This window comes from Lycorma delicatula, chromosome 1 (assembly GCF_047948215.1).
Source record: "Lycorma delicatula isolate Av1 chromosome 1, ASM4794821v1, whole genome shotgun sequence".
NCBI classification, from domain to species: Eukaryota; Metazoa; Arthropoda; class Insecta; order Hemiptera; family Fulgoridae; genus Lycorma; species Lycorma delicatula.
Window position 1 is genome coordinate 287049492 of NC_134455.1, and position 23033 is coordinate 287072524.

At 31.8% G+C, this 23033-nt stretch overlaps 1 protein-coding gene across 3 annotated transcripts in view; it reads right to left on the bottom strand.

Annotated features, from left to right (window-relative positions):
- Window positions 1-23033, bottom strand: part of Cog1 (conserved oligomeric Golgi complex subunit 1) — a 105431-nt gene that overhangs the window by 2238 nt on the left and 80160 nt on the right. For all 3 annotated transcript variants that reach the window (XM_075378968.1, XM_075378961.1, XM_075378974.1), the window contains exons 15-17: window positions 14121-14283; window positions 5199-5321; window positions 4106-4303 (exon numbers count right to left, since the gene is read on the bottom strand). In XM_075378968.1, the coding sequence (XP_075235083.1) occupies window positions 4106-4303; window positions 5199-5321; window positions 14121-14283 (484 nt within the window). The remainder of the gene's footprint in view (window positions 1-4105; window positions 4304-5198; window positions 5322-14120; window positions 14284-23033) is intronic.

Here is a 23033-nt window from a genome sequence, read left to right on the forward strand (position 1 = left end):
GCAATATAAAAGAGGTGTAAGGAATCGCAGATCACTTCAGTTTTGAATGTGAAGCGTGAATCTGGTGCCTTTATTTAAGTTTTTAAAAGTGTAGTTTCATTGAAATTAACTGAAATTCTGGGTTTTTAGTGTGTGGTCATACATGTAACTGTTTTTTTTTTAATTAAATTTTTATGCAAAATGGATGAATTTGTGAAAAAATGAAGTGAGCTATCCACATCCAGTGAATCAACTGATAAAAACACAAGATTTTACAGTAACAGTTATTTAAAATATGGCTTTAACTAATTGGATGGAAAGCTACTGTGCTTTGTTTGTTTTCAAGTCCTCTCTGATGAAAGTATGAAGCCATCAAAATTAATTTGACACTTTGAAACTAAACATCCAGATCTTAAAAGCAAACCCTTAACATTTTTTCAAAAGAAAATTAAATACTTTGAGAACTCAACAAGCTTCTATTTGTAAATTAAGGCTGATAAAAGTACACTTGAACTATTTATCTCGTAGCATTAAGAGTAGCTAGATGTCCAAACCCCAAATAATCACACAAAACCTTATACTGCCTGATGCAATTTGATATGGTCAGTGTTTTAATAGGCATAGAAAAAGTAAAAAAAAAGGAAAGAATTCCACTTTCTAATGACAGTATCAAGGCAAATCCATGACATGGCTACCAATGTTCGCAATCAGATAATTCAGCAAGTGAGTTGAAGTGAATTTTTTCAATTTGATGAATCAATAGATATAGCAACTATTTCTTGGTTCTTATGTTTTGTAAAATATGAACGAGATAGGGACAAATCAATCAAAGAAAATATGCTGTGTTGCAAATCAATACCTGGTCATGTAAAATAACAAGGTCTTTTGATATTTTTATGATGTTACTAAAAACTACAACATAGACTAGACAAAATGTAGTATGTAGTGTTGATACAAAGGCAATAACTGGAAAGAAAAGTTGATTTCTGAAATTTAAAGATCATCTTATACCAAGGGTGAAATGGATGCAGTGCTTCCTCAAAGACATGCTCTTGCTAACAGAAATATGAAGAAAATCTCAAAAAATTCTTTGTAAAGTTGTAAAATGGTTAATTTTATTAAAAGTCAACCATTACAGAATAGACTATTTACTAACTCTATGAATAGACTAATTCTTAGATTTTTTACTAAATCTATCTATTTACTTAATCTATGTGATGAAATGAGTGAAAAGAAAAAAAATCTCTTCTTTTCCATACAGAAGTCAGATGGTTATTGTGGGGGAAAATATTAACCCGGTTATTGAAATCGCAAGATGAATTAATAATATTTTTCCAGGATAAACAAATACCATTCCCAATGTTTTTATGAGTATATACTCATTATTCTGTAAAATATCTATATTGATGTACTTACTTAGCTGATGTATATTTTTGTATTTAAATGACTTGAATGTGAATTAACAAGGACATGATAAAAAAAAAATTATTAATGACAGACAAAGTTTATGCTTTCATTTCAAAGTTTGATATCTGGACTATTCGCCTTTAAAGCAAACATTTTTATGTTTCAACTCACTTCCGATTATATTGGGAAAAATTTGGATGAAGAAGACCTTAAAAGGTGAGAGATACAAATTACAGATATGCAATTTAAAGGGGATTGAGATTTTTACAGCAACAGCAGGTATAAGGGTAGCTAGTGGTATCCTTGTAGCTGACACCTCATTTCACATGAAAATGAGTTAAAATGCCATTTTAGTGTAATCGTTTATATACGAGGTGTGTTTACAAAGTAACAAGAATTTTTCTTTTTTGGAAAGAATTTTATTTATTTGTCTACATTAATATTATCCCCTTCAAAATAATCCCCATTAGATATTATATACTTATGCCAGTGCTTTTTCCAATCCCCGAAACACTTCTGGAACTCGATCTTTGGAATAGTGTTTAGTTCTTTCAGTTATTCGCTTTTAATCTCATCTATGCTTGTAAAATGATGGCCCTTTAAGATTCTTTTTATTTTTGGGAATAGAAAAAAGTCACACGGTGCCATGTCTGGCAAGTACGACGGCTGAGATATCATTACAGTGTTGATTTTGGCTAAAAATTGGCAAACAAGCAATGAAGTGTGAGCAGGAGCATTATTGTAGAGCAAAAGCCATGAATTGTTTTGCCACAAATCCGGGCGTTTTTTTTTTATTGCTTCACACAAATGACATTGAACTTGTAGGTAATACTCTTTACTGATCATCTGACCTTGTGGCAAGAACTCATGATGCACTATGCCGTTAAAATCAAAGAACATGGTGAGGATAACCTTCACATTCAACCGTACATATTGAGCTTTTTTTTGGTCTTGGTGATACAGAATCCCTTTGCTGTCTCAATCGTCCCTACACTGAGACGATTGAGCCTTAGTTTTGACATCATATCCGTAAACCCATGTTTCATCACCTGTTATGACATGTTTCAGTAGTTCTGCATCATTGTTGACTTTATTTAGCAACTCCTGAGCAACTTTATTCGCCACTGTTTTTGTTCAAAATTCAACAATTTTGTTGTCACATGTTTCATACCCAAAATGTCCAAAAACATTTCATGGTATGAGCCAATTGAGATCCCAACATCATAAGTGACTTCTCTGACTGTGATTGGGCGATGATTCATAATCATTTCTTTCAGTTTCCACATTTTATTGGTTGTTGATATGCTGGGGCGTTCGGGGCACTTGTCATCTTCAACGTCTTCACAACTTTCTTGGAAGTGCTTATACCACTCATAAACCCTTGTTTATTCACAGCAGATTCACCAAAAGCAATATTTAACATTTTTGAAACATTGCTACACTTTATTCCATTGTTATAGCAAAATTTAATACAAATTCTCTGATCCATTACTTATACAAATAAAAAATCGCTGATTGTACCAAAACACGTGTTACCCTTTTGACAGTTGACAATAGACTAAACATCCAATATCGCTAAAAATGTACAGATACTTTTCAGACATGTTTACCAGTACATCAACGAAAAAATCCCGAGAATCGGACTAATACAACCCGTGAAATTTCAATATTCTCGTTACATTCTGAACACACCTCGTAGATAAAAAATGACCCTCTCTTGGTTGATCTTAAACTTTCCAACACCTTGGCTCTTTTCTAGGGCAATAACTATATGACACATTACACTCATCGATTAGAGAATGGATCCTTTGTAGTCAGGAAATAATTATTCACAATACAGTGGTGAATCACCACTTCCACATTTAACAAACAACATTCTTCATACTAGGGTTAATAAATTCACATTAATGCATTTTTTCTATTGATTTTTACCAATATGGTTTTCCTAGTGAATGTATAGTGTACAATTACACCTATTAATATTTTCCTTTTCCCCCTTAGTTCAATGTAGAGTAAAACTAAATGAATTACTTATGTCATATTATTTTAATGGATTAATGTATCAACACTGATGTGACAGTCATTATTTTTTTAATATGAAAGAAGTAATTTGCTATGTTATGAATAATTAATTGCTAACTATGAAATCTCCACTCCCTACCTAATGATTATAGTATATCAGCATAATCAATAACTTTGCTCTAATGAAAATCAGGAATATCATTTACATGTAAGCAAAATTTGGCCAGAAACAAAACAAGGAACACCAACTTTTATATTATCACTAAAAAACCTTCAGTGAACATCATGCAAGGACATATAGAAACAAAAATAGGTATAATTAATTTCTACTCAGATATGACTTATCAAAACACAAATTACTCTAATAGCAATACAATAATCCTTATCTACTGTTGGGTATAATCACTTAGTTATGACCTGCTATTAGTTGTATGCTTTATGTGAAGTGACTGTAAAAGTGTTCTACTCATTTCCCTAGATTCATAAGCCAAATGTTAACAATTAAAATAACAAATGAAGACCAGCAGACAGAACTGAGGAAGTGAAAAAGTTAGAATTCACCTACTACAACTGGATTTTCATCTGACAACACTTTACATGAAAAGAAAAACAAGTAGTCAACTACTGAGTACAGTGATAGTCTACAATAGCAAATTTAGGTGACACTATATTAACTTTGCATAAGAGATAACTTTACCTTAACTTTAGTTGGATTTATTGCTCTGGTTCCAGGAGGTGCTGTAACAGGAAGCAAAGGAAACCAAGTTGATGAGGCTGAGGCACTAACTGCCAATACACTTGGATCTTCAGTGTTAGAATGAGACTGTGTAGTACAGGTATTAGGAGCTGAATAAGGGGTTGATGATCGTGAAACAACCAAAACTCCCAATATTGCCTGCAAGTACAGAAAATCATATCTAAATTTAATACAAAAAAAAATTTAACTTAAAAGTTCCATATGTCTAAGGAAGAAGAAGCTTCGCGAAGGAACCCAAAATAAGACCTACATTAGTATCCTTTATTTTCAAGTTATCTTAAAATGTAATAATTTCATAGAAAAAATTTGTAGTCATTCTGGTCTAGTACATTTTTAAGCAAATCCAACCATTAAAAGTTGTTTGAAGATTACAAAAAATTTTTTTTCTTAAACCAAATAATTTTTGTTTTATTTATAATTACTATTAAACCAAGCAGAAAGCATCAACATTTACAGTGTTTCTTTGTCAGTTCTGAGATGAATGCTTATCAATATTCCAGATAACATTGATAAATGTATTTTACATTTCATGAGACAAAAAGTTACACAACTAGAAACCTATGCCATAATTATTTTCTATATAAATGCTGTAGGTGAAGTGTATTAAAATGATACAAATATCAATTTATATTTTATATATAATTAATTAATTATATAATAAATAAATATAAATATTTTATAAATTAATATAAAATATATACATTTTATAAATTATAAATAATTTTTTTTTTTGTAAATTCATTCTCAGATTATAAAAATGTTAATATTAAGAAATTTATACTTGAAAGAGCCAATACTAAACAAGACTTGAGCGCATTATTCTATATGATTTTCAAAATATCTGCCCCCTACACGGTCTATCTACGCACTTTCCTGCATCTCATTGTTTCATCTATGTATCTTCTTTCATAATTTTTTTAGAGAGAGTGACGGCTATTTTTTGTTATATATTAGTACAATATTTAAAAAATCGATTCCTTTCTCATTTCTTTAATGACAAAAATAATCTAAGTCATAAATAAATAAAATGTACCTGTGTTTGTCTTTGGCTCCGCTTAATATTGTCATTAATATATGGTGTAAATACATCAAGATCAAATGGATCAATATTCTTTTCCAGGTCACCAATTACATCTTGACACACAGACAGCAGAGGCTGAAATTCAATAAATATTTTCAATCAACACTAAGAAATTGTCAAATTCTATTTACTTTTTAGTATCTCAATTAAAATTAATTAAATTATTAGATTTCAAGGTTTCAGCTCAATAAAACAAGACAGCTGAGTGTGTATGTTATTGAATATTTTTACATTTATTTCATCTACTTTAATAAAGTATATTTCCTGATTTTTTTATTTACCTAAATTTGAAATTATAAATAATACTGGACAATAAAATTTCATTTTTTGTTTGTTACATGAAATGTAATAGTTGAATGTTATAGTATTTTGGGGCTGATTTCAAATATGTAAGTGGTTTCTTTCTATCAGGCAAAATATTTTTATAATTATCATTTTTGTTTTAAGAAGAAAGCAATGTGATAAATTTAATAAGAATGATCATTTAGTTTTGTGTGGAGATTTCAATGCAAGGATTAGAAACCAACCAATCAAAGGTATTGTTAGGGTTTTTGGAAAAAGTTGTCGGAACAGTAATGCAGTTGAGATGAGGCAGTTTGCTAGCTTTAAGTTTAAGATAAGTAACTCCTTTTTCAGGAAAATGGATATCCGCAAACATATCTGGTTAGCTCATGGTCTTAGATCAGTAATAGATTATATTATTGTGAATGATATCTTGAAGTCAGTAGTAGACATTGCAATGAGGCACGAAGAAGATACAGGTTCTGATCATTTTACAATCACCTCAACATTAAGACTTTGGACAATGTGGAGTCTGAACAAAACGTGAAAAGTGCACCGTTTGCAGGAGGATTCTATTTTTATGATTGTTATGTTTGATGATGTTTCAAACGGTTAAGCATGTAAATCAAGAATGGTGGAATTTGGAATATTGTATTAAAAATATTACTTATGAAGTTGTTGAGATTACAAAGATGCGTAACGGGTTTCTATGTTTAGTACTGCTTACCTTTCTTAACTTCTTTTTGGAACCATTCCATTGTCAAAACTTATGAGTACAATATGAGAGATAAAAGAGTGAAGGTAAGAAAGGTAAGAGTACTAAACATAGAAACTATAATGATCTTAACAGAATTGGTAATAGTAACTATTATCACAACAATGTAAGGAGTTGCAAGGCTCTTGCGTGCATGGAATGAAGATTTAGATAGAATAATCTAGGGAAAAAGATAAGCACACCTATTGATGTTACAGATAAAAAAAACTAAATGAGGCATCTCAATAAACCTGAAAAAGAGGTCGTCCTCTGGATATGTACAATTAAGATTGAACAGTGGATTGCCCATTATTGTGATTTATGGTATATAGGTGATGTAGTAGAGGAAATTGATGAGTTGAACTATGCTTACAATGGGAATGATATAACTTTGGAAGAACATCGTATGAAATTGAAGCTCTGGGAAATTTTACTAAAGAGTGGTTATCCGCTGCATCTGATATAAGTGATTAAAGGTCTATATATAGGTGTTTCATTTTAATCGCCCCAGGATTTTTTTTTCACATTAACTATAGTTGCCCCAGTGAACCTACGAGCTTGTGACATCACATGCTGACACCTATATGACACTATTTTATTGTTTTCCAAAGCATTATTTTTGCGCGCAGTCATTATTATTATTATTTCATTTTTCGACTTACAAACAATATGGATACCCAAACAATACATTTATGTTGTTGTGTGCTTCAATTCTTTCCACTGGGGTTGATTACATGTATAAAAATGCTTAATGATTCAATCTAAAAATCTAAACCTAAATCAAAACTGTCCAGTTTTGATTTAGGTGTAATTAAAAGAACATTTAATGAATTTCATTCAAAGAAAAGTAAATTACCTACTTTAAAAAAAAATAAGGCATGAGCTTCAGTCATTTAATGTTTTTACATTAAAAACTAAAAAAATTAATTATATTAATTAAAACAATCATATTAAAAAATAAGGTAATGAATCAACTTAGCTGTTATTTTGAAAGAGTCAGGTTTCAAGTGGTGTAAAATTGAAAATTACAGAAAACTTTTAATTGAGAAACCCAATATGTAAAAATTACCTAAAAAAAATTACTCAGACTGGAGAGCGATACCTCATGGTAACCTTGGATTTCAGCTTGACCTAATTTTCAGGGTAACACAATTTTATTCAAATGGAATGACCTATTTTTGACCCCACCAATGAAAAGAGCAGAAAATTTTACATTGAAATATGAAGTCACACATATGACTTTGGACCTTTTTTGAAGGTCAAACAAGGCTGGCAGGCAGGTTCAAGGCAATCAGAGATAGTGTTATACGAGTTAACATGTTTTTGAAGGTCATACAATATTCCTGGAATATTTATATTCCAGGCCATTTATCTCGCAAACTATGGGAAAGAGCATAAAAATAGCTTTATACAATCATATAACACTATTTCTGATGGTTAGCCATAAGACCTTCAAAGAAGGTCTAAGGTGTGATATGTGTGACCACATATTTCAATGAAAAGTTTTCTGCTTTTTTCATTGCTGCAGTCAAAATAGGTCATTTCATTTGAAAAAATCATGTTAACCTTGAAATAAAAGGTCAAGGTCAAATACAAGGTCACAACAAGGTGTACCTCCCCAATCTGAGAACTTTAGTTCAGGTCATTTTTTGTATTTTAATTAGTTAACGAGAAAATCGCCTGGGCGATTAAAATGAAACATCTTATATTAAAACAAAAATTGTAATAAATGATGGCTTCAAATAGTAAGAACTGGTAGACATTAACAAAGATGTAGTTTATAGTCTACACTTTTTAATATTTACATTGATGTTGTGAGAATAAAAAGTAATGTTTATTAGAGTATAATTCTCAGTCCAAGCACAAACATTTTAAATACATTACGGTTTGCAAACAATCAGCTCATTCATTATAAAGCCCTCAAAAGAATTTTTCCAGAGATATTTATATGAATTGAATAATATATGTAATCAATGTAATTTTAAAATATCAAAAAATAAAACAAAGGTTATGGCCTTCTCAGGCAGAATCTGATAAAATCAAAAATAATTTTGGAAAACAAACGATTGAACAGGTTTCACGTTTCAAATATTTGGGTTGTGACATCAGCTTTAGATCAAATATAGATGCAGAAAATAAATTCCAGAGTTTTTGAAACAGGTGTGGGGCAATAAGAAAATCTCTTTGCAATAAAGTTAGAATATATACTATGCTGAAGTTATATAAAGGCTAATGGCTGTCCCTCTGATAATATGGAAGTGAGGTACGGATAGATTTCTTAGAATCACTTATGTTAGGGATCTTATTTTTTATAAAGTGAAATCGTGTCCAATCAATATCCATTTCTTTAATGAGATTTTTCATTAAACCTAGTTTAATGTGTAGTTTCAGAGGATAAACCTTTTCAGGTTTTACTTGTGCTGGACTCACAGCTCAATCCTACAGTTAATGTTTCTCTTTTTGGGCACTTTCTTCTAACATAATGATTCTTCCTATCTCTGCTGTTCCATTCATAGAAGCAACAATATTTAGTATAACCGAGTTATAAACCAAATAACAGTGATCTTACTTTCAGGTCTCCACAAATATGCTGCAAATGTTTCTCACGTTGAATCATATCTAACAAAAGTTTCATATGACTCTTTCATGTGAAATACACGAGCTAAAGGGGCTGATGGGTTATTATTTTGTCTAATTCCCATGTTTTTGGTGGTACTGGAATTTGAAACAATGGACTGTGAGACATTGATCTTATAGCAGAGGGAATATCAGGATATTATTTAACATGAAGGACTACTTTCAAACTAAGCTCTGAGAAGTTTATAAAAAAAAAACCAACTATCAGGTTGGTGCACATGTCCAAAAGATTCTAGTAAAGATTACACATCATTACAGAAAGTTAAGTACTCATACTGGAAAAAGAAATATTCAAATTCACAGCATATCATGGAAAGCACTTATTTTAATGTTGTGTTGTAAAAGATTCCATCATTTCAGTTTTAATGTGAGAATTTCTGCTTGATTCTTGGATGAATTTAGACCACGAACAAGATCATTTAATTCTGATTGATTAATTAAGTGTGGTTCAGTATTTGTATTTTCTAAAAAGTCTGGGTCTCTCCTTTTTTCATCATCTGATAAATCTGTACAACTTCTATGGCTTCATTTTCATCTATTCCCATGATTTGGGTGGTACTGGAATTCAAAACTGTGAGCTGTGAGGCACAGGTCTTATAACAGAGGGAATATCAGGTTATTTAACAGTATGTCTAGTCTTAGCTGTTATCCCTTACATTTTCATTATACAAAAATAGCAGTTCATAAAGTGATCCTTCGCTTCATTCCAAACCATTTGAATTCCAAACATCATGTGATGAGATCCATACAACCAATAGTTTGGTTGTATGGACAGGGTTACACATGAATTACTGCAAATATGAGGAGCCCAGGACCTGTCCTGATCTACTTTACATTCAAAACATAGTTTATATGATTTTTTATCAGTGGAGTTATATTTATCCTCTGAGACTATAATGTTACTTCACCACAAATACACTCACAAACAAATATTACTAAATTTTAAACACTTTATACATACATTAATGTAGTATGTACAAAGTCTGTAAATAAAGAAATTGATTCAGAAAAACATTTTACTTACAATCCAATTATACATGGACTCTATGACCTTCAAAATAGTTCCCTTTGGAAGCCACACAACCCTTCAAACAGTTTTCTCACTCTTCATAGCAGTGTTGGAACTCAGAAACCAAATATTCTTCAGATGGTTGGTTACATTTTTTTAATGTTTTCTACTGTTCCAAAATGGTGTCCTATGAGGTGTTTATTTAAAGTCAGGAACAGGAAAAAATTTGAGGGAGTCAAGCAAGTCAGGTGAATAAATTGGTTGAGGAACAACAGGAATGTTTTTCTTTGCCAAAAACTCATTAATTAAGAGTGCAGTGTGACAAGGTGCATTGTCATGAAGCAGCATCCAGTTGTTTTTGATGGCTGATCTCATGTGAGCAACTCTTTTCCGCAGTCTTTCAAGAATTTCTCGGTAAACATACTGATTTACAGTATATCCTGCAGGCAAAAACTCCTTACGAACAATGCCATTACTATTGAAGAAATAAATTAGCATGGTTTTGATTTGTTCATTTTTGCTTTTTTGGAACGTGGTGAGTTTGAAGTGTGCCACTCCTTGCTCTGGTGTTTTGTGTCTGGGTCATACTCAAATATCTAGGAGTAATCACCAGTAACATTTTTTGTAATATCAGGATCAGTTTCAATTCAGCCTGTTGTTTTTCTGTTCAACAGTGAGGTATTTTGGGACCAATTTTGCACAAACTTTTTTCATGTCCAATTCGTTTGTCAAAATTTGATGAACTGTGGTATGGTTCAAATTCAATTGTTCTGCAATCATTCTGACAGTTAATTGCCAGTCGTACCGTATCAAGTCTCTAATTCACTCACACTGTCATCACTTTTTAACATTAATGGTCTTTCAGAGCGTGGATCGTCTGCAACTGATTCACAGCTATCTGAAAATTTTTTAAACCACCTAAAAACTTGAGCTCATGATAGAGTGTCATCTCCATACACTCTTTTCAATTTAAAAAAAGTCTCAGTAGCATTCTCAATGAGTTTACAAAGCTTGATTGCACAACAATGTTCATAATTAATATCACTCATTTTTGCAATGCACAACAAAAACTCGTTTCACGAAAAGTTTGTTTACATCTCATGTGAGAACAATAGACTAAAAATATTAATACCTAATATAAATCAGTTGTTCATATAACCATATGCTTACTAGTAACTTTACAGTGTTGCCACTTTGACTATCAAAAAAACTAGTTCCATTACTTTATTTACAGACCACGTACACTGATTTTTAAAGAGAAAAATCACAAATTGGTAGGAAAAGTAATTGTACCACTGAATGTTACACAAAAGAGAGCTTGCACTTGACTGATGTAGTCGAGATTCCTTGCCAGGCAAGGAATGTACAAGTTTATTTCTCCCTTGTGATGATCTACTGATATTTACCTGCCCATCGTCCACTGAAGGCTGTCTAGCACTACCTTGGCAAAAGAGCAATGAGTATAATGCTGACAGACTCGGAAACCATCTGATAAACAGAAGTGACTCGCAAGGCAGTGGTGTGTTGGAGATGTGAATAATAATAATAGTAATAATAATTATGTATTTATGAAAAACAAGAGCAGAGATAACTGATTTTAATAATCTATATCAAAGGTAAACTAGTAAACTATTAATATTTAACACAGTAAAGTAGTAAACATAATTGTTATAAATTAATCTACAATGGAATATCAATATAAATATTTGTGTCTCTTTCTAATTAATAAAATGGAACAATAATATTAAGGTAGTAGAGAAAATTGGTAAAGATACACAATAAAGTTTTTATTTTATTTCAGATAAAAATCTAAAAGTATTTCATCTAAATAGATAAAATATTATAAATTATATCAAATTGTCAAATTTCTAGGCACTTTTAAAATAAAGAAAATATGTTTAATTTCAAGGAAATTATATTACAAAATCTATATGAACAAATGTGGTCAAAATTAAAAAAAGAAAAGAAAATGTCTAATTTTCTAAATAAAAATGTTCTTTTTGGAGCTTATGTTTTATGTTGCAAGTAAAATTTTAATTTAGTGGTTAATATCTGTATATGCAACCAGCTCCACTGATTTGTAAAGATTAATTATCGTCCACAATACTAATTTATGCATGCATTGCACTTTCATTTGTACTGTCCTGAGTTATTGTTATCTATCAGCAATTTCCTATTAGTAGTCTTATAATCTTGAAAATTTTACTTGAGGATTTGAAGGCATAACTGCAACCTTCTATTCTAAAAATAATGGTTATTTAAACATGAATATACAAACAAATACTAATGTTATATATTTCTATTATTAGACGTACTTTTCATATTGCTTTGAAGATAATATGTAACATGTCCTCTACAAGTTTGGCTACTTACCAATTAATCCCTGCTAGATATTTAATTTGTGTTTATGATAAGACTGTCCCTTAAAGAAGTTAGAAAATAGCATTTATTATGATTGTAACAACATTCAAAAATTAAAAAAAAAAAAGTGTCTTTAAACTTGACAATAACATCAATGAAACTCAAGGATTTCATGTTTAGTTTAATGATGCTTTCATGCAAATTTGTTAATTAAGTTAACATGACAATCAAGATCACACGAATAACTGTTTTAATAGCAATAAAATAATTTTTCAAATAAAATATCTCTATTAAACTATTCTCTAAGTTAACATTTCTTGTGCAAGTATTTCTTAATAAAGGATAGAGTAGAGGAAATGCATGTTTTTCACTACTGAATAATTTGGTTCTTTTAATTATAGAAAAAATGTTTTACGTTAAATAATAATATTTTTATAGCATTTTTGAAATCAACATCCCTTAATTAGGTTTGAAAAATAATGTCAGTAAGATGACGTCCTTGTCAGATGCAAATTCGAAGCCTCTCCTCAAAGCTCTGCACGGCTTTCTCCAACATTTCATTTGACACAGCTTCAATTTCTTGATGAATGTAAATTTTCAGGTCTTTGATTGTGTGTGGTTTGTTCACGTACATTCCTGATTTCAGGTAGCCCCACAAAAAGAAGTCACAAATTGATAGATCGTAGATCGGGAGAGTGTGGGGGCCAAGGAAAATCGCCAAATCGTGAAATGACATGTCCAGAAAACATCTGTTGAACCACTTCAATCGATGCTCTCGCCATGTGAGCTATGGCACCATCCTGTTGGAACCACATTTCTCTCATGTTCACATGATATCTTTCCAACTGTAGAGCAGGAAGTTGTTTAACATGTCAATGTAGGATGCTAATGTCATTGTAACTACGTTCCCTCCTCTTCAAAAAAGTACAGATCAACAATCCCTATCTTGGAAACACCGCACCACACTGTTACTTTTGAGCTGTGGAGAGGTTTTTTATGTATTCATGCGGGTTCTCCAATGCCCAGTATTGACAGTTCTGTACATAAACATAGCCATCCAGATGGAAATGAGCTTCATCACTCATCATTATTAGGACGTTTACATCTTCCGTAAGAATGGTATTCATTATGCCACAAAATTCTATGGGGGTGCACAAAATCCCTTTCAGTTAGCTGTTGGATGATCATTATTTTGTATGAGTGAAATATCACTGTGAAAGATGCGATGAAGCAAATGATGTGACACCCAGTGTTACAGCCTGTTGCCTAGTGGATCATTTCGGACTAGCAAAAACTGCCCTTCTCACTCAATCTTTTCCAAAATTAAGCCTGAATGGGAAAGGCCAGGTTGTTTTTTCTTTATCATAGATCCAATACTTCTAAATGCCTCAACCCATTGGAGTATGGTGTTTCTGGAACTGCACCTCGATGTTTGACATTAAAATTTAGATGGAAAGGACGTTGAACTGTGACCACAGAATCATTGTTTCTAAAAAAAAAACTGCTTGACAGCAAACACATGATGTTCTACACACCGTAGTGACTGAAACTGCATAGTCTGAGCTGTTCATCAGAGGTCTCTTAAGGTCAATACCCCCACTTGCTGCTGAGCACTAGCAGTTTAAAAAACATATGTTTCCTCTGCTCCACCCTTTATTTCCCAGAAAACATATATAAAATACATTTTGAGAAAGGCTAATAGTGGTTTTCATAAAGAGGGCAGATTTAGGATAAAATTTGTAAGTTCCTGAACATGGCATGGAAGTATGTGGAATATTTTATTTGAATAAAATAATAATGATAGAGTAAGTTATAATAATAAATTAATTACCTTGTTGTCATGCTGTACAAGTAATCCAGCTATATATTTTACATCAAATAGTTGTTGCCACAATTGCGACTGACAAATTAAAGGAGTCTCTGTAGTAACCCAAGTCTTATATTTTCCTAATATTTTAACTACTAATTCATTAACTAGCAATTCAGTAACACAACTGTAACATAAAGAATACATTATTATCGATATTGTGCATGAAAATTATTTATGAAAACCAGTATTTTTTTAGGCTCTCATAATTTAATACTATTTGAATTTAAACAACCATAATTCCATAAATATATTGTATTTATAGATTGCAAGTGTTTATTTTTTGTTCAAAAAATATCAATTGACACTCTTCAGCTATTCAATGGTGCAAAATTTAATACCATCAAGCCACTTGTTACAGTACAAGGCACTACTATTATTTTTGACATGAATCTCAAAAAATACTCCGCAATTCTTCAAAATGATGGATAATTGCTACTCATGACCTAACCTTGTCTTGTCATAAGCTATTTGTATTTGGAAAAAAAAATGGCTTTAAATCTCAGAAAAAAAATGAAATTTGACAACTAATTAAAAATATTAACTTTTTACAGCTAATATGAGTATGTTGTAAAACATTATTTATTTTATTTAAACAATTATCAGGAACAAATTACAAAAAAAATCATAAATCACTTTGGATGGTATACATTTTCATGATATTAAAAGAAAAATATGTAAGAGATAACAGAGAAATACAGTACAACCCCATTTAACTGGACTTCCAGATTATACGAACAGATATCAAGAAACGCATTTTTAATTTTTAAAAATAATATATGTATTGTAATACAGTAGTACATTGGAAAAATTTTAAATATATTAAATGAAGAAATACAGTAATAGGCCTATTGTATAATGTATCCATTTTATTGGCAGTTACTTTGTATCACAGTTTTTATGTACTGTAGTACTTATTAAAAGTAGGTACATATTCGGTTTTAGATCACTCATGTACTGCTTAACGTAAACATTTACTTTTTCTGAGAAAAGAGTTGTGCAATATTTTTGTACAGTAGTTAAAATGAGGGTGACAAAGTTAATGACCAGATGTGTAAGTCTATACACTCTGTCATGTTTTATTTTAGTAAACTTTTATTCAGAAGTGTTTATTGAAATTTTGTGACCTGCACGGTGTAATTTAGTGGAATGGCGATTAAATGAAAGAAGGTAGTAATTTCCATGGAAGAAAAACTTAATGTGATATTTCATATAGATAAAGGGAATCTGTAAAAAAAATTGTGATGAATTTGGTGTAGGAACCAAACTGTTTCAGATTGGAAAAAAATACAGAAAAGAGATTGAAGATTTCTGTTCGAAAATGGTGGCTAAAGATAGTTTAGACAACAGGGCAACAATCAGAACAGCAAAATATAGTCAGCTAGATGAAGCTTTATGCTCCTTCTCTTGGTTACCCAAGAGAGGGAGCATGGGGTTGCTATATCAGGTACAATTTTACAACCTAAGGCATTAATTTTAAATGACAATCTAGGTGGTGATCCATCATTCACAGCAAGTTCAGGTTGATTAGGTAGGTGGAAGGCTCACCATGGAATACAACTCAGTGTATCATCAGGGGATCATGCTGCTAGCAAAAATGATAAAATGTCATTTACAAAATTTATAAAAGAAGAGAATTTATCAATAACTCAGATATTCAATGCTGAAGAGACAGGGTTATTTTTTAAAATGCTACCTAAAAAACTCTTACCTCAGAATTGGTCTCTGCTGCTAAGGGGCATAAAGTTTGTAATCAAAGGGTGACGATTCTTTTATGCTTATGCAGTAATGCGTCAGGCAAGTTGAAGCTCCCACACCTTGTGATAGGAATATCGGTTAAACCTCGAGTACTGAAGAATATTAGTAATCTAAATATACTTCTATGTATATAGAGGTCACAAAAATCAGCATGGATGTCTTGCGAAATATTTAAAGAATGGTTTTCTTCATCCTTCATCCCTGAAGTGAGAAGATTATAAAAGAACAGCTTCCAGAAAAAGCTGTTTTATTTATCGAAAATACTTTTTGTCATCCAGATGCAGATGACTTGAAAGACGGTGAAATCTTTGTAAGATTTTTACCCGCACAAACTACAATACTCATCCAACCTTTAGATTAAGGTGTAATAGAAGCCTTCAAATGACATTACAGAAAAAAATTAGTTATAAAACTTATTAAAAGAAATAGTGAGGAAGCTGGAGTAAATGTTTTAGATTAACTTAAATTAATATTCGAACAGTAATTTACAAGTGTACTTCAGCACAGAATTAAATTAATGCTACTACTTTGAAAAAGTGTTGGAAAAAAATCTGGGAAGAAATGAAATCTGAATCTAACACTGAGATGACTGCTAAAATAAACAACAGTTCTTTAAAACAACTTATTCATTGTTTAGAAGATTCATGTGCTGTCGAAGATGAAAACGTAGCTGAATGGATGGACTATGAAAATGATGTAGATCACCAATGTCTATAGCAATGATGATATCATGTTACCGTGTTCTTCAAATCCACATCCCGATATCAAAAACACAGAAAACAGTTCAGATGATGAATTCCTCAAGGAAAAAATGCAAGTGATCTCCCACAAAGCTATAGTATGTTGTAAAGTTGATGTTATATTTTGAAAATCAAAATGAAAAGTCTGCCCATCAACTGCTTACCCTTAACTGTTAACAAGATCAAGCAGCAAAAAAACCAAGCATCATTAAGTTATTTGTTAATATGTACTAAGTAGATTTTAAGTTTCAACATTTTACATTAATACAGCAAAAAATTTAATATTACCATATATTTTTATGCTAGAAGAGTTGTTGATAATTTTTAACCTTTATTTTTAATTTTGATTTTTTTGGTTCTATGTCTTTAATTTTATTATCCAACAAGAGAGCCTTTTGCACAACCCATCAGAATTAGGTAAGTTTTATATAGTTTCTTTATTCGATTATTTTAACTTTTACATTTTCAAGACTTTGTCTGCAGTATTAGTTTTGAGTTTTATTTTACCTTTTTGATTCTTGTTTTAATAAATTTTTATTATATGATTAATATTAATTTTACACCTTATTTGTTTTATTATTTTGGAGTTATTTTACCCTTTTATTAATAAAATTCCGAGCAATGATAACGCCCAGGCATTTTTCACCCACAAAAAAAAAAAAAATACTGTAATGATTTCATTAAGATCTAGTGTACATCTGTAATACATTTCTGGATTACCCAGATTTTTGTTCATCCAGACAATGTCCAATTAAACGGGGTTGTACTATATACAAAAGTTATGAAGTTACATATTTTTTTCAAAATAATGTCTGGTGCTCATTTTCTAAATGCAGTATTGTGTTATCGTAATACCATGTACATAGTCCTAATATCCAAATTAAATTCAGATTTAGTTTCTATTTGTCACATTAAACAATAGAGGAAAATGATGAAAATTGATAATATTAGTACAGATATTCTACGACATAGAAGGTCTACATTTTATTCACTTGACACTTAAAGGTGAAGCAGTGATTAGTGAAAACTGCTAGAGGTACTGCAATCACTGAAGGTGAAGAAAATAAAGTCTAAAAGATGAGGTAAATTATCAGAGACTGTAATTTTGTTTTATACAACCAACAAAACAATCCTTTGACTTCAAGATCTAAGTTTTGAGCTGCTGGACCATCCACTTTACAATCTTGACCTGGCTCGAATCAATTTTCATCTTTTTGACCTACTGAAAGAGCTGTGAGGGATTATTTTTCTTCTAATGAAGAGATCTTGGAAGAGGTACAAATCAGGCATTGGCTGAAAAGTCTATTCCATGAAGGGATCAAAAGTTAGTTAAAAAATGGAATATGTCAATACAAAGGGATTATACTGAAAAATAATCATATTTCAGTTACGTAAATGTAAATCAGTATTTGGTTTTTTAAATTTTACATTATTTTTTGTCTAACCTTATCTGATAATTAAGTAAAGAATACTATAAATATCCGAAACAATCATTATTGTTTTCTTATATTCTTCAAAAGATCTAACTACCACCTCAACTGGAATATCCTGATATAGATGTGTTAAACCAGATTTACAGTTATGTAAGATTTAAGAATTAACTAAATTTCAGTTGTAGCTTTTGGGTAATATTTCTAGTTTAGATTTAATAAAAAAAAAAAAAAAAGAAAGTGTGACTGATTTACTATTTTACATATATGTGTTTTGAAATATAAATATTTATTATTTTTTAAACTTTAATTTCTAATGTATTTTAAGACAATAAACAGATTAAAAAATTTACCTTTAATTAACACAGTTAAATTTTCATCAAAAGTTATTTAAATAATTCAAATCAGTATATTTCTTTAAAAATTATATTTTCCCAGTTTAAACACACATGTGGATCTTGTAGTCTGTGCAAACACAAACAAACAAACAAACACACACACACACACTATATAAATAATCATGTGGATTGCACTGTTTCTAACATAGATATCTGGTAAAAGAATAATTTTAGAGTATTAAACATTACTTATTGTAATCTCATAATGTATGATTACAAAGTTCATAAAAGCTTTTTCAAAGTTAATAAATATTTTTAACATTTGACCATTACTTTTCAACATTTTAATGTGTAAGAATAGATATGTTTTATATTGTCATTATTTTCATTTTTTTTTTACTGTTAAAGCAATTTCTGAGAGCCTAAACATTTTCCAGACTTCAAGATCAAAGTACCTTACTATTTTAAACAGTTGTTTAATCTGGCTATAGAGTTTGTGCTTTTCATAATTCTGGTATAACTTTATTTGGTTCAGAGAGAATTCAACTGAATAGTTTTTGATCTCCTTAACCTACCCTCTTCCTTCTCCTACAAACTATTTTAATAAGGTAATGTTCAATCTTTTCATTGTGATAACATATTTGTTTTTAAATAACTGAAATAACATCACTGATTGAAATACAAAATAACTTTACTTTATTGAACAAAAAATGTGTACACTGACTGTAGACACCATTAACACTTGACAGCCTGGCTCGCACTCCACTAGTGCCGGCTTCCCACCAGCACTCCACCACTCACACATATATACATGCACACACACACACACACACACACACACACCCCCAGCAATGCAAAACAACACAAATGACATGTATGCACTAACATGCCCCCTTATGTTGAAGACACTCCTTCAACAAACTAAAAACCAATGCACAAAGAGCAAATTTTACAAAAAAATTAAGATGATCACACATTAAAATGAATCTTAATGTAACTCAGAAGGACATTTTTAGTGAATTTGCACTAAAACTAATAACAATAACAATGAAAAGAAAGTCTGTTAGCAACATAATCACCTAAAACTAAAACACAGAAATTATAAGCCAATAAAATGGCAACAATAATACAAATAAAAACGAATACTTTGAAAGTTACAAATTGAAATAAAAGTGGAAGGGTGATCCGCCCACTTTCCATTACAAAACAGAACTGTTGTTCTGTGTTTTTGCTTAATACAAATATAAACACTGACTTCTTGTCACTCGGCAATGGACAAAGTCTATTTACTGCTCTTTTGATGATACCTGTTGATGTCCTAATTGATGCTATTCTGGGTACTCCATATTTTCCAGGATTTACTTCAATCACACGTCCCATCTTCCATCTCACTGGAGGTAGATTGTCATCCTTTATGACGATCAAATCGCGACAGACGGTTGTTTACAATGTTTTTGCCACTTGACATGATGTTGAAGATTCGACAAGTATTCGGTTGACCATCTTGACCAGAATGATTGTAGTTGCCTTTGAACTAGTTGCTATCTGGATAGTCTGGATATAGGAAGATTTTGAAGGTTCGCCTCCACTGTGCCTGAAATCATATCACCAACTAGGAAATGACTGGGGGTTAATGGGAATAACTAATTTGGATCATGAGACAAAGGTGTGATAAGTCTTGAATTTAAACAAGCTTCAATTAAGGTTAATAAGGTGTACACTTCCTCATATGTGAAGGCTGCACTTTCACCTACTCATTTCAGATGATATTTCACAGACTTTACTCCAACTTCCCACAGCCCAACAAAATGTAGGGATCTTGGAGGAATAAAGGTTCACTTAATACTATCCTGCGCTAGCCACTGCTCTACCTTTCTGCAATGCTCTTCACTTTTGAATAACTGATTGAGCTTCTCAAGTTTGTTTTTTGCCCCTACAAAATTGGTTGCATTATCAGAAACAGTTATGCTACCTTTCCTCGTCTTGCCATGAAATGCTTGAGGGCACCAAAAAACACTTCAGTTGTAAGATTGCTAAGCAACTCTAACTGAATGTCCTTTGTAGAAAAACAAACAAACACTGCAGTGTAAGACTTCACAGAAGCAACACTTCTTCTATTGCTTGGTCTGACTACCACAGGACCACAATAATTTACCCCAGTATTTAAGAAAGGTCGACTTGGTTGTACACGTTCCGGAACTCGCCCATCAACTGGTCAAAACCCTTGGGTTTGACTCTGAAACATGCCACTGTACACCGAGCAGTTTAACTGGTTCTCCTTCTTTGGTTTTTGGCATGACATATTGTTGGTGTTTCTGTGCATCAGGAAACCATTCCAGCAATCGCAGATCATTTGGATACCATTACCTTAATTGAAAGCTTGCACTTTCAAGCATAGATATCATTTCTGATTGAATGTTTTTGGTCTCTTTTATGGTGTCTACTCCAGAAAGCATATCATCCATGTAGAAATCAGTTTGTGCCACTTGTGATTCCTTTGGAAATTTTTTATTTTCTTGAATGGCTAATTCTTGAAGGCATCTGGTTGCGAGAAAAGGTGCTGATGCTGTGCCATATGTAACAGTTGTCAATCTAAAAGTTTGTACTGGCTGATTTGGGTTGTCTCTCCATAAAATTATTTGAAGATCCCTGTCACTGTTGTGGACTTTGACCTGCCGATACATCTTTTCGATGTCTGCAGTAACGACAAACTGATGTTGCTGAACCTTATTAATATGTTAAATCGTCTTAAACCTTGAGTATGACTACAGAACCTTGAACTTTGACTATAGAACCTTGAGTATGACTACAGAAATGTCACTGAGAGAGATTCCAGCTGAGGTTTTGCATGACCCATTGAATACAACCCTTAATTTTGTTGTTGAACTCGATTCATTAACAACTGCATGGTGTGGTAAATAGTACACTGGCTGCCTTGGTTCATCTGTATCTTCTGACACAAGATCCATGTGCCCTAACTCAGCATATTCTTTCATGAAGGCACAGTAACGCTCCCTCAACAATGGATTCTTGCTACAATGTCTTTCTTGTGCTTCTAATCGTCGCAGTGCAGTCTCTTTAGATGCTCCTGTCCATCTTTAAATTTGACTGGTAATCTAACATAAAACCTACTGTATTTGTTCCAAGATACAGTTTCCCTAAAATAGTTTTCACATTCTAGTTCTGATCTAGACAACTGATGATGAGGACTGTGATTAACTTCTTCTAACTTCCAAAACTTTTGCAGTTGTTGATCAATTTTTTCTTCAACAGACAAATTGCATGAAAGTGCTAATCCAGTAGGCCTTGGTGATGCCACCTTGCCAGCAATAACCCATCCAAATTCTTTTTTTTTGAAGTATTAATGAAGTTCCTACGGGCTTTAGTTTTCCATCACATAAAAAATTAAAAAAGTGTTCTGCACCTATAAGTAAGTCAATGTTAGATGGCTTATAGTATTCAGGATCTGCCAATGGTAGATTGGGTGGAATTTCCATTTTGGATTTTAACATTGAAAATGTTGGTAGTTGTTGAGTGATATTTTTCAACACTACACAATCTAAAGCTGCAGAAAATGTGTTGAATCTAGATTTGACTGTTCTATGCCACTGATTTCTGTGTAATTTTTAGTCATATTTAAGCATAACCGCTTCACCATTCTATCACTAATAAAATTCTATTGAGAGCCAAAATCCAGCAATGCTCTACATAAGTGTGGGGATCCCTGCCCACACTGTCACAACTGCAGTTGATAAAATGGAAAAGTTAATTTGATTTCAATTTAAATGTAAGATCACTTTTTGAGAAGGAATGCTAGTTTGACTAATGTCTCCCTTCACCAGATTATTCACACCTTGTGATGTCAATTGACCTACATTTCCACTTTTTAGTGACTCAGGAAAATGTAGTAATGTGTTGTGCTTTTTATTACACAATTTGCATGTGCCTGCTATACAATCACCACTCTTATGCCTTCTAGAAAAACAATTAAAACATAACTTCAGCCGTTTTACTTCCTTTTCTCTGCTGAATACAGACAGGGACAGGAAATTTTCACATGAATATATTGCATGTGTCTTTTCACATATTGGGCATTTGTTTAATGAAACATGATTAACTGATACTTAACCCTTTGAAATAGGTTTACTCTTCACGTTCTGAAAGTTACTAACAGGTATGGAACACCTCAGACCTGTGTGCCGATCCTCAATGGCCTCCAGGACTTGACACCTTTTTTCCAGAAAACAAACTGGTTCTTTTAAGGTAGGTATTTCATCACTCTTTAATGATGCTTTCCACTCACTAAATGTGGAAACATCTAACTGCCTAGTCATTAAATGAATAATTAATGAATCCCAATGACTGATAGGTTGCCCTAAGTTCTTTAAGGCTTGCAAATGTTCGTGTGTGTTGTCAACTAATTGTCTAATTAGTTTGGATGAATCTTTCTCAAGTTTACTTAGATTGAATAGAGCCTTAACATGTTTGTTGATTAGGTACCGTTTATTTTCATATCGAGATTGTAACAACTGCCAAACTATTTTGTAACTTCCAGCAGATCCTTCAAGTGAGTGAAGGATCGCAGCAGCATCACCCTTTAGTGCTGATTTT